At 45.7% G+C, this 12,343-nt stretch overlaps 1 protein-coding gene across 5 annotated transcripts in view; it reads right to left on the minus strand.

Moving 5' to 3' along the window:
• The window catches only part of CAMTA1 (calmodulin binding transcription activator 1), a 233,463-nt gene that overhangs the window by 16,510 nt on the left and 204,610 nt on the right, over positions 1–12,343 (minus strand). For 4 of the 5 annotated variants that reach the window (XM_057375572.1, XM_057375574.1, XM_057375576.1 and 1 more), the window contains 11 exons: positions 9,816–9,949; positions 9,371–9,567; positions 8,944–9,022; positions 7,809–8,124; positions 6,933–7,456; positions 5,593–5,780; positions 4,986–5,232; positions 4,464–4,535; positions 3,532–3,552; positions 973–1,166; positions 708–782 (listed from right to left, as the gene is read on the minus strand). In XM_057375572.1, coding sequence (XP_057231555.1) covers positions 708–782; positions 973–1,166; positions 3,532–3,552; positions 4,464–4,535; positions 4,986–5,232; positions 5,593–5,780; positions 6,933–7,456; positions 7,809–8,124; positions 8,944–9,022; positions 9,371–9,567; positions 9,816–9,949 — 2,047 coding nt within the window. The remainder of the gene's footprint in view (positions 1–707; positions 783–972; positions 1,167–3,531; positions 3,553–4,463; positions 4,536–4,985; positions 5,233–5,592; positions 5,781–6,932; positions 7,457–7,808; positions 8,125–8,943; positions 9,023–9,370; positions 9,568–9,815; positions 9,950–12,343) is intronic. The other variant, XM_057375573.1, reaches the window with a different exon arrangement.

Consider the following 12,343-nt stretch of genomic DNA (forward strand, 5'->3'; position numbering starts at 1 on the left):
ATGGGTAGTGAGAATGGAGGGGGCAGTCAGAAACATCAGAATTCACCACTGTCTAGGCAAAGACCCAGTTTGTAATTGATCATACAGGGGATCCTCTCAGCTAAAAACCAAGCCAAATACCCTGCTGGTATGGCAGTGCTGGCTGCCACAGGGGAGCACTCTGGAAAGCCTCTTGTTCCCAGGCTGGCAGGAGCTTGTTCRTCTTCATTTCTTTGGAGTGGCTGATGTGAACTAACCTGTGCTGCTCTGCTGCCACATCCCACCTACCCACATCGAAGAGAACATTTGAGGAGAGCCACCCAAACGATTCTGTGACCAAACTAAAGGCATTTCCAGCACATACCAGRTGTCATCATATTTTGCACTTTCCCACATACCATGAATATTTTGTGCAGCACTCAGAAGCTGTAGCTATGATTTAACAATCTTTTTTTTTCAGATGTGCTGAAGTCCAGCTTTTAAAGTCAAACAACCCGGGCTGTTTTACATTGTAAACAATGGAGCTGTACACAACTCTCTTTCAGCAACAGTCCTAAGTTAAAGGTTGTATTTTTGATAGTGCATCTTGAAAACAGCTCGGCTTTGTTCTTTAAGTAAAAGCTCTGTAGTGAGCTGATTCTATTACATTTACATTGCACTCATTGCAGACACACTTGAATATTTTCACATTGCTAAGGAAGGGCACATATCAAAAGATAATGTCATACCTGTGGCGGCAGCGTCGTAAAAACCGCATAATCTTGCGAGCAGCTTGATCCTGCTTCTTGGTAAGCAGACTGCTTCTAAACACAAAAAACCCCAACACTGAAGTGTAGGCAAAACTGGGCGAAAATACTACTAAATGCAAGAATAATTATCCTACAAACCACAGTCCTTTCCCCACTGGCCTTTGTGAAGCACAGCACAGCCTCAAATAGCATAGAAACAATAAATATATAAAGATGAGGACAGCATCAGCACCCTGGGGCTCACCTGAGTTTCTGYTGGACGATGGTGGCTGCCCGACGGTTTTGCCTCCTCTTCCCACACTCTTTGTAGCTGCGATAGTACTGCTGGATCAGCATCGCGGCTCGTCGGCTCTGCTGGAATTTTTTCTGCTCATAATAACTTCGGAATTTGCTCTGGATAAGAATGGCAGCTTGCGTCATCTTTTTATAAAGTGCATACTACAACAGAAATAAAGAGAAGCTGAGGCATTCCAGTGAGAGCAGTTAAGAAGCAGGTTCCTATGGTAAAGACTCTTGAGCCACTAAGATGTGATGAGAAGGAAATGAATATCTATTCCCTGACTTGGAATTGTATGAGAAAACTGTGACTGCAAACTCAAGTTCAAGGGCAGAGCTTCATCTGCATCAAGAAAGCAAATACCTGTTTTGCTGCTGCTGGAATAGTTTGACTGGGTTAATGGAATCAYAGAATAGYTTGCATTGGGAGGAACCTTTAAAAGTCATCCAATCCATCCCCCCCAAAATGAACAGGGGCATCTTCAACTAGATTAGGCTGCTCAGAGCYCCATCCAGACTGACCTTAAATGTTTCCAGAGATAGGGCATCTTACCACCTCTCTGGGCAACCTGTGCCAGGGACTCACCACCCTCATGGCAAAAACTTTCCTCCTTGTATCTAATCTGAATTTACCTCTTTTAGCTTGAAACTGTTACCACTYGTCCTATTGCAACAGGCCCTACTAAAAAGTCTGTCCCTATCTTTCTTAAAACCCCAAAACCACAAGAGTTCTAARTACAATAATGAGCCTAAATCATGGGCAAAAGTAAATCTCATTAGAAATCCATAACAAGCATATGCTGAACCCACAGATTTGCATGAACAGTGACACACTTCCCAAATTCCATCTAGCACTGTATTATTTCTAGCCCTGTGATTCCAAGTAAAGCAGGCAAACTCTGAAAAAGCAGATCTTTATTTTACATCATTTTCCTCTCACAGCATGCAAGGCGATGACCAGTTAAGTGAAAACATGTGCATTCATGCATATTTTTAAGYCCTTTTCAAGATGGAAATGTAGAATAATGTACAGAAGTTGCACTCATACCACTGTAACAGAGGATTTCACTGTTTTCTGATCTTATTTTGATATGTTTTAACAGTTTTAGTACTTTCAAAACTGATGTGTCTATTGTTCCTTGGTATTTTGTATCACCTTTGACTTCTGCTCACTTTATGAGACAGATGAGTAGCAGCTACTGCCCTGTACAGGGTAAAGTCCTAACATACCTGAATATTTTCTGGTCTATTGGGACCAAAACACTAAAAAGCAAAGAAAAAACTCTCCCAACATAACCCCAAAGCAAAAAAAACCCTCCAGTATCATCACAGACCACCATTTACCAAATTTCACTTTTTGGAATTGAAGCAGTCATTAGGAGCAGTTATATTTTGCAATTATAAATTTCTATTGTATTTTTTTKTTTAATGCTTTGTAATTAAATGGATCAGATTGTGGTTTTAAATTCACAGYTTCAAATAAGTCCACTCAAGGGCTGGTCTTGGTTTTCCTTCAAATTTCTAGCCCAGATGGGATTTCTGTGGCTGAGTTACAAACCCCTGAACAGAAGGGTTCAGATACAAAACAGTGCTGTGAGCTGTGACTGTTCCAATCCAGTCACAAGCCTGCACTGATCAGTGCAGTAACAGATCAGAGGAGTAATGCATATGATAGAGAAATTAGCAGTCACTGAATAGACCAGACCCCAACATGTTTGCATTCCACTCTAAGACCTGATTATCTATCCCTTCTCCTYCTCTTGCTCCCTTGCTCCGGGAAGGGGATCAGTGGAGATGTCACAGAGAGCCCAGGCGAGCTCAGTGTCCCAGAACTCAAACCATTTGTGCTGACAGAACAGGCCTTGGCCTGACACAAAACCACACAAAACCACAGAGCACGGGGATGTTGTGCATGGATYACCCCAAGAACACATTCTCTCCAGGAGGTAGCCCTGAGAAAAGTTCAGCTGACTCCTGAATCTGAAGAGAGCAAGATATTGCATTGCTGGGAAACCCATCTTTACAGCAGAAAATTATTGACTGTGAACAGTTTAAGACTGACATCAACAGTTGTGCCTCTAGCATGAGCAGCAATGTATTGAGATGTTGGAATTCAGCATAAAGATATTTCAGATGAATGGTCAAAATACTTCAGCAGGCAAGCAGAGCACAGAGGACATTGGCTGTACAGGTGRGATAATGTTCTGTGCTCCCCAAATGCCAAGGCAAAGATCACCAAGTGACAGCTGATCAGGAGCACCAAACAAAAGCCTGTTCTCTGGAAATTGGCTGCAAAACCCTCCCAGCAGCTCAACCCATCACTGCTCATGGGAGCTGAGACAACTGTGGCACAGCAGTCCCTACACAGCTCCCTGAAGGACTGGTTTGTCAGAGATTTTTCAGCCACAGGCATTTATTAGAGGATACTACTAAAACATTTCTCTTTCATAAAAGGCCAGGTTCTCCTGTGTGAGAGTTAGTGACCCATTTGGAACTGTTTCCAAAAAAGTGTTTGTATTTGTATTACCTTCAAGGCTATCCAAGTAAGCTTGGGGAGAAACAGAAAAATACATAGTTAATGTTAGTTCTGCAAATAAAGAATGAAAAAAAACCAAACCAAAAATAAAAAACCCAAACAATCTTCTTTCAAAAAGAAGCGATTCCAGGATCCAAGACAAACCAATTTATCAGGCAGTTTTGGAAAGGAATTAAGCTTCCGTGCTACAGGAAGCATCACTCCAGAATGAAAGCCATGTGATGGGTTGGATGTGAATCACAATGTAGTCACCTAGCACTAGAAGGACTTCCCAAATAGATGTTTTTGAGGGTTGAGAGCACAGGCCTCTCACTTCACGTTCTGTAACCTGCTGCCAGCCACACATCAGACAGATTGTGTCTGGCAGGGTAGTGTGCAAAGGAGGATGTGGGCTCTAGTCCTCACTAAAAAATCAACTAAAAATCCAACCAAAAACCAAAAAGAAAACATATCTTCTTTTTCTGGGGTTGAGAACTCAGCCTGAAAACATGTCTCCAAGCAGAGCCTGGAGAAAGTCTCAGTCCTGGAAAAACTTGCATCAAGCTACAACATGTGACTTCCCATAGTTTAAAAGTTTAGTATGTGCAAAATGAAACAACCTATTTTTTTATCGTCACCTTTATCAAAGGCAAAACCAACTTCAATTTCACAATGAAATTTGGCAAGCAACTAGTCAGAGAAGAGTCTCCTCAGGCTATAGGCATGCATGAACGCATTATCATAAACAAAGTRTTTTCAAGGATTCCCTCCAAAATTAAGATTCAGAATACAAATTTCCTTCCCTTTTCAATTTTGCCTAAGCAAGGTAATTAATTATTGCATGCTGAAAATCATATGAGAGGAACAGTGGGATAATCCCCACTACAAAGGGCTGTGTTCATGGCACTTTCCTGTGTTTCATAAAATGTCACTTTCTTGATTACCTGTTTGTACTTTCGGTAGCAACGCTGAATAACAGCAGCAGCCACCTCCTGCTGYTCCCGGAGAGGACGACCCTGTGTGGAGAAGGAAAGGAGCAGCATCAGTCAGAGTGCACCAAACCCAGGACAGCTGATGTGGCTCCCAGCTGCTYGCAGGGCAAACCTCTTCTATCAACACCACCTGGTCCAACTCAGGTCTAGGCATTTCCTGGAGATGACTCTACTGTCAGCTCACATTAGGAACAAACCTTCAAAATGCATCTCTACATCAAGTGGGCAACTAAACAGAACCTCTGAGGTACATTTTGAGGATTTGCTTTGGCACAGCAGGTGTGCTATGGCATGGCATGCACTGCCCATACAATACTTTTTGGGCAAGCATCAACAAGTAAATGTCAGAAGCATTGAAAACGTTATGGCAGGAAGTGTATTTTTGTCCAGGAGTGGGTATTATCCACATTTCCGTTTGTAACAAATTATACTCATACACCTAACAAGGGAGACACTGGATGTTTGGGCACATACCTTGTATTTCCTGAACACTGTCTGGACGAGTTTGGCAGCTTCATAGAGTTCTCTCTGCTCATGATCAGACAGAGTTAACTGTGCAAACTCATTTTCTACCTTCTCGCTGGTGGATGCACTCAGAAATTCGGACCAGTCTGCTGCCGAGGGAAGGCTGGGTTTCTCAAAAGCTATTTCACTGATTGGTGAGCCTGCAGGGCTCAAGCTGGTGTTCGAAGAAGGGGTCAGGGGTTCACTATACAGACTTCTGAAATACCAATCACAGTAGGAATTATTGGCTTACAGAGCACTTGGGCTGGCATCACAGATAAGGACAACATTTCTAAGTTAACGACAGAAGTTTATGCTCCCCTCCGCCTCTCCAAGCAACATCCCACACCCCTGAGCATGCCTGTACTGCACTGCAGATGTGGCACTGMAGCAAACCCCCCATTCCATGAATTTGCAGCTGTGCTGGCAATGACACATCTGAGCACAAGAGTGTGCCTGAGCCTGCAAGACTAGAACTGAGTCTGAGAACTAACACCTGCAGGCTGCAGAGTCAGAACATGGTGCCCAGCATTCACACCACACCAAAACCCAGAGCAACCTCACAGCTCTCACTGACCTGATCTGTGCAGCACTGGGCAAGTGATCGACATCAGCAAGGTAACTGGCCAGCCAGCTCATGGTGGTGCTCATGGCAGCACTGTCTGTCCTCTCCACCAGCAGCGATTCCATTGGCACAAAATTCTCCCGCTTGATCCTGTCAGGCGTAGCTTCAATAATGTGCTCTGCAAGTGTCATCATGTTCACCTGTCAAGGGGGAAACAACAGCAAACTTTTGCTGCCTGGTAGAAGGTGCCTTGTGTTTCCATGGTACAGCCCAGCTTTASACAGAATGCCCCATTTTCCCCACACCTGTGGAAGCTGGAGTCTACTGTTTGTCTCAGCACTGGAGAGAAATCCATTAACCAATGCTCGTTTGCTTTTCTGTATCTTCAGACAAAGCACTGCAGGGTTTCATATTCCCCAGGCCTTTATGGGGAGCCTGAGAGATCTGGTGAAAGGTTTCTAGGCACTCCCTCTACAGTCCTGACAGCTGTCACTAGTGTGTTATTTCCAAAGGAAAATCGACCTTGCYGCTTTTTTGCTGTGATGTGCAGAAGAGCACAACAGGACACTAAAGGCATATCAAAAGAAGTTAAAAATCTTCGGTGAACACATTGTCAGGAATCCTTCTGAACAATATCCCTCAGCTCCACAAGCTTCATAGGAATATTTAACACAGAGAACAGAAAATTGCTCGTTTGGCAATGCTCTGTTCACCTGCGTTACACCAGCCAGATGAGAACACTCAGAGGTGCCAAGGCAGAATAGGCAAGGCTGTGTTCCCATTACCCATTTGCTCAGACAACCACAGTATTTCTCCCAGTGACCACTTCTCATGTCTGTCCTGCTTCTGTTATATTTTGATTTTCTCTACWCCACAGAGAATTCTTGTGGGATTCTTCCTTCCCCAAACCCACTGTCTCTCCCATTCTCCACTCTCATCTCCTTCCCTCTGAAGGGCAGTGGCTGARCCTGCAACCACAGCATGGCCTCTCTCACATCTTGTCTTTGTAGGGACTGCTGTCTAGTTCCCCAAGGACTGTGGGGCCACCTGAGTCACATGCACTGCTGTGATCAGGAGGCTCTGCTTTTTCCTTTTTCCTTGCACAACCAAAAACAATTTTATGCATTCTGTACACTGCTGAAGTGTATGCCAGTGCACAACCCTAAATCCTAAYCCTTAGTCTTTATGTCTGGGTTGAAATTGGAAGAAAGTATACACTGACAATGTGACCACCTCCTTTCTCAAAGCATGAGTCTCTAGAGGCCTCCACAGGAGTTTCTCACTGTCAGGATGCYCTGTGCAGCCTCCATGCTCTATGAGACTGCTGCTCTTGGTGCTGTGGGTGAGTTTACCTGTAGTTCATCCATGTGGTGTAAACAGTCCTCATCCCCTGCATTGTCCCTGTAGGACAAGAGTTCTGCATCCACCATCTCCCTGTCGGCCATCATCAACACATTCATCTGCTCCCGCTGGCGCAGCCGATGGGCCACAGTGTCCTTGCCCAAGGCAGAGCCCTTCTGGCTCCCTGCCACCTGCACTGCAGACACACCAATATAAATGTCTTTTGGGTTCCATTTGATGCCTGCTTGGCTGCCAGAGCCCCGGTACCCAGTAGCTTCTGGGATTTGCTGGGAGAGCTCCCGGCCATAGTCCCTCAGCCCTTCACTGGGGCTGATTGTCTCAGTGGAGGATTGCTTGGAGCTGGAGTTCTGCTTCCTAATGCTTGGCTGTTCCAGGCTCAGTGCAGTGGAAAGCAGCTTCTCTTGCCGGGCTTGAAAATATTCAGGGCTCAGCTTATGCTTTTTGGGTGCAGGGTAATCTTTCTGAGTCTCACTGCTGTAATAGCTGGAAGGTTCTGATCTTGGCCTCCTCAGCTCTGCAAATAAACAGATCAACCGTCAAAACTAAACATGCAACCCATGATTGCTATAGGAACATCAGCAGCTTCTGCCTTAGAGCTGCAGGCCAAAGTTTGTGCCCTGCTCTATTAACACCTGAGTGGAAGTGAAAAGGGAGTAACAATTACCCAGGGATGATATTGTCTCAACAACTCAACACACAAGCCTTTCCAAACCAGGCATTCACTCTTTTTCCAGATGCTATTTAAGTCTATGGAGCACAAGAATTAAGCATGGACAGCAAAGCTACAAGTGGCATCTGCTRCCTAGGTGAGCTCCTTGTCCCCATGTTAAACAGCAAAACAGTGCATGCCCTCCAGGATGCTTTACCTGTGTTTGTACTGGAAATCACCGTGACTCCCTTCTGAGGCTCCTGAGAGGCAACAAGCTCACTGTGCCATTGGGACACCCAGYTCTCTGTGTTGGAGTCTGTGCTCGAGGGGCACTGAATCCTGGGGTTTTGCCCAAGCTGAGTTTGCTCATCTCGCTGTAGCTGCTCCAAGCACTCTGCCAGCTTCACGTGGCCCCGAGAGCGAGCAATGGCCAGTGGCAGTCTCCCGAGGGAGTCAGGRATGGAGATGGCTCGGCGGTCCCACTTGTACAGCACAACAGCTGCATCCATGTGGCCCAGGGCACAGGCCCACATCTAAAGAAGAAAAGATAATTAAYCCATTGGGTGACCTGCCTTCTTCTTCCTTTCTTGCTAATGCAGTGGAGTCTGGTCCTCAGCTCAAGGAAAAACTATTCTGATAAACCATGATATGCTCAAAGTCAGCAAATTACTTTCATGTCCCAACCTGACAAAAGGCCAATACAGAGGACTGAATACATGCTATTCTCTACTACAACAGAGAAACCTCCAACTGACAAAACTGATAGTTTGTTTTCTTTCATTTTGGGKTTTTTTGGTGACATTGACATCACCATAGAGACAGAACAGGCCCATACACAATGGAATCTTTGAGGTCAGAAACATGMAGACAGGACCAAAGGTTGGGAACAATAAAATCAATACCCTGTGTTGTAAACTGGCAGCTCTGGGTCCGTCTGTTTTGGCTTTGTGTTTATCTAAGCTCTCAGTCATTATTTCATTATTCTAGTGATGCAAAAGTTTATAACTTTACAACCTCTACAGTTAAACMGTCACAGAGGACAAAGTGAAAGAAGGCATGTAAAGTCCTTTCCCMAGCATGACAATGGAGACTAGATTTYGTGTAAAACACAAACCAGAACCATCTGTCTGTTCCCTTTCCTCATGTTTCTCAATGACAAAGTTTTGTTCTGGATGCTCTTTCTCAACAACGCCAGGACGCTGACAGTACTGTGTCTTACTGTGCATGCAGCAAGGACACGCAAGGACTGTCTACTCTCCAGATAGTGATACATTTTAGGAAAATAACACATCAGAAAGAACTCCATGAAGGGCCCTCAGAATTCTCCCAGAAATTTCAGACTCTGCTCTTACCAGAGGAGTGCAGGAGAAATGATCCACATTCAAAGGGTCAACTTCCAGCTCCAGATCAATGCTGTCTGCATGTTTGGTGCTGCAAGGGAAACAACAGTAAGAATGATGCTGTGTGGCCATGTCAGGACCACTGTCTAAGCATGGTTTTATCCAAAACACTGCACCAACAGGGAAGTGGCCACGCACATGCCCACGACACAGGTATTTAYCACAGACAGCACCCCCACCAAAGATGTGCAGAGCATGACACATCCAGCAATTGGACTCGCTCTCTCAAGAGACAGGTCCTGTCAGATCAGGGGATGGGAACAAGTTCAGGGGCTTGGCTCTTTGTACCAGACAACCAGAAATATGGACTGAGCAGAGGTTATACATGCTCCTGCCATGCCTGTACTGACAGCCCAGAATGCAGTGGGCTGGGTCTTACCGCCATTTGATGAGGGTCTGGATGAGAGTAGCATAGCCCTGGGCAGCAGCTAGATGGAGCAGGGTCATTCCTCGGAAAGTCTTCGAATGGATCAAGTGTTTGGACTTTGCCCAGCACGCACGACTCATCATCTTCTCGCACACCACCACCACGCGGCTCTCRAAGCAGCTGCCCAGGGTGCCAGTCCCAGAAACGCACTGAAACACAACACACATCCCAGTTTAACCATGGAGAGGAGCTGCAGCTTGCCCTCAACAGGCAGCCTTTCACTTCTACAAGTACTGAGAYAGAGGTAAATGCAACTGAACTCCAACCACTGTTAGACACCCACAAAACAGACTTGTTATTTAGGACAAACTATAGCCATTTCCAAACCCCACCCCCAAAAGAGCTTTTGGTAAGAAAGCATAAAGCTGTTGTGTCACAGCAGGGTTCATAACTGCACCTGTGTTCCACTGTTCCCATTGCCATTGCTTCCACCTCCTGCTCCTTGTTTGTGTTGCTGGGAGCCTGTCATTTCAGCCATTCTCCTCTCCATCTGCTCAAGTCGCTCCAATATGGACATCCTGAACTGGTTATCTAGGTTGGAGAAAGCCAGAATAAGGATATTTCCATGGAAAGGAAGCTCAGGTTTTGACAGCCAACTGCAGGAAGTTACAATCAGCTATCCTGGAAGTGATACAGGAAATTTGCTCTGCTTGGCAATGCATGCACACACTTGCCCAGCAACATCCTAGCTCTTCAAATTCCTGCAGCAACTCTTTGACTGCAATTCCAGAGAACTTATTTACAGAAAACAGACAGAAAAATGAAAAATGCAGGCAGAAGACAGATCCCTTTTCTTGTGAGTCCAGCTTTATGCACACAACAATCGACAGGGRTAATGCAAAGTCTTTCAAAAAACAAACTTTATGCAAATACACCCATTCAGAGAGCATTTCTATAGGATCATATCTGCCAAAAATTTTAGAGTAATGCCCCTACTTTACAGTTCAGCTCGGCTTGCCTCCTGGCATCATGCAATAATAGTACCTAGAGGAAAAAGACTGCTCTGCTTCCTTCTGTGCTTAGGAAAAGGAGCCTTTAACAGGGCACTTGCTGCTTCCCTGCCAGGCTCCCTTTTTTGGAAGACAGCTTCAGCCAAGTGCCAGAAACAGAACTACCACAACACTGATAACCCCAGAACCAAGACCACTTGCAGCAAAAGGAGTATCTGCATCAAAATGGACAAGCTCTGAATGAGTTTTAAACAAGTCCGTCTTCTCCAAGCAGAACACAGACTCCTCTCTGGAAGCCTGTAGGAGCACTCATATGCTACACTCCGAGGCACAGCTCTCACTAGAAGGTACTGGAAAGGTGTGGACCTCTGCTGTATTGCACTAAGGACTGTATTGCAGACCATTGGTACAAGACAGCTCMTGTCCACTGGCTGGAAATGCCCCTTTCTCAGCAAGGGGCTGCTGTGAGCTGACTGCAGGCAAGAGCTCCACTCTCCTCTGGCCAGCTTCAGCATCTTACCCTGGCTGCTCAAGAGCCAGGGACAACAGACTGTGGCCAGCACCTCCCATCTAACCTCATGTCAGAGTTGAGCTCACTAGTCCAAAACATTTATTATTAGTGCCTTACTAATGCATCAGGTCTCCTGTTAATTGCAAAGCCCCTGGGAGAGGACTGACAGTCACACACTGAAACACTGCTGGCGCTGATGTGGTGTCAAGGCCCTGTCCCCGAGCTGTGGTCAGCACACGGCAGCAACACGAGCCCTGTTTGCCCAGGCAATCTTTGTTCCAGGAGTGCTGCAGTGTGCTGCAGTGCAGTCCACACCGCTGTCTCCTCCCTCCTCATTGCCAGGCGGAGCACGTCCACTGCAGAGMCTGGCAGAGACCTGGCCCTGCTGAGCCATCCCCTCCTGCTGCAGGCCGGTGCAAACACAGCTGCGACAGCCCAGGCACCTGGAACAGTGGCCACACTTGCCTTGCAGTGTGCTTCCACTTAGGAAATGCCACTCTCCCTAGCTGGGTACCAGCACTGGCATTTATTACAGCCAAGAGCAGCAACACATGCCGGGTATTGCATCTGAGCCCTCAACTTCATATGGGCAAAAGTAGCATCTGTTTAAAAGGTGGAATTTGTCTTGAACCAGTGTTATAGACCAACAAGCTCAGGACTGCAAGATTCTGGGAATTTGCTTCTCCTCATTCAGGGGTAAACAAAGAATAATTATTGTCTACAYCAGGAAAAAGAAGGAGAAAATTATTCCAGTGAGATGCAGAAAAACAATGTGCAGATTACTGTTTTCCCCTTTTTTTGTTCTCAATCTGAAACAACTGTGGAACAGAACTGGAAGTCCTTATGTTTGTGACTATTTTCTAGGCTCCACTCTCTCGATTTTATGAGCTGCAATGAGTGAAGCCTCCACCTTTCCTGATACCAAGCTAAAGACACTGAGAACTCACTGTCAGTTTTTGTCAGCAGACTGACGTTACCGAAGGTACATCTGTCACCCACCCATGTCCCCACACAGAAAACAATGAACCAAAGAAATGAAAGCAAGGAACTTTTCTTAGGAAACAGAATTTGAAATAGCATCTGGTGCTCCCAGGTATTCCTATTCATACACCTGGCAGTACTCCTGGAAAACACTAAGGCAGGACTGATTCTGACCGGATCAGGCATGTTAGGAATCTGCTGCTATTGGTAAAATGGAATTAGAAACAAACATTCTGGAGCACCAGCACAGTGTGGCCAGAGCCAGAGCCCTCTCTGTGTCTAGCAGARACCACCAGCATTTACCAAGACCGGGGTGTGCCCCCAAGCCAGAAAGCTCCAGGCAGCAAATGAGGTAATGGGGCAGCAGTGCAGAGAAGGTAYCTCTATGCTGCCCATTTTCCAGGTGACCAAAACTGCTGCCTAAGCAAGCCATAATGACAATTTCAAAATTATTTATGTATAGTGTTTACATGATTCTGTAGT

Source organism: Malurus melanocephalus, unplaced genomic scaffold, assembly GCF_030028575.1.
Source record: "Malurus melanocephalus ecotype Western Australia unplaced genomic scaffold, MMel_1.1 scaffold_253, whole genome shotgun sequence".
Classification (NCBI taxonomy): domain Eukaryota; kingdom Metazoa; phylum Chordata; class Aves; order Passeriformes; family Maluridae; genus Malurus; species Malurus melanocephalus.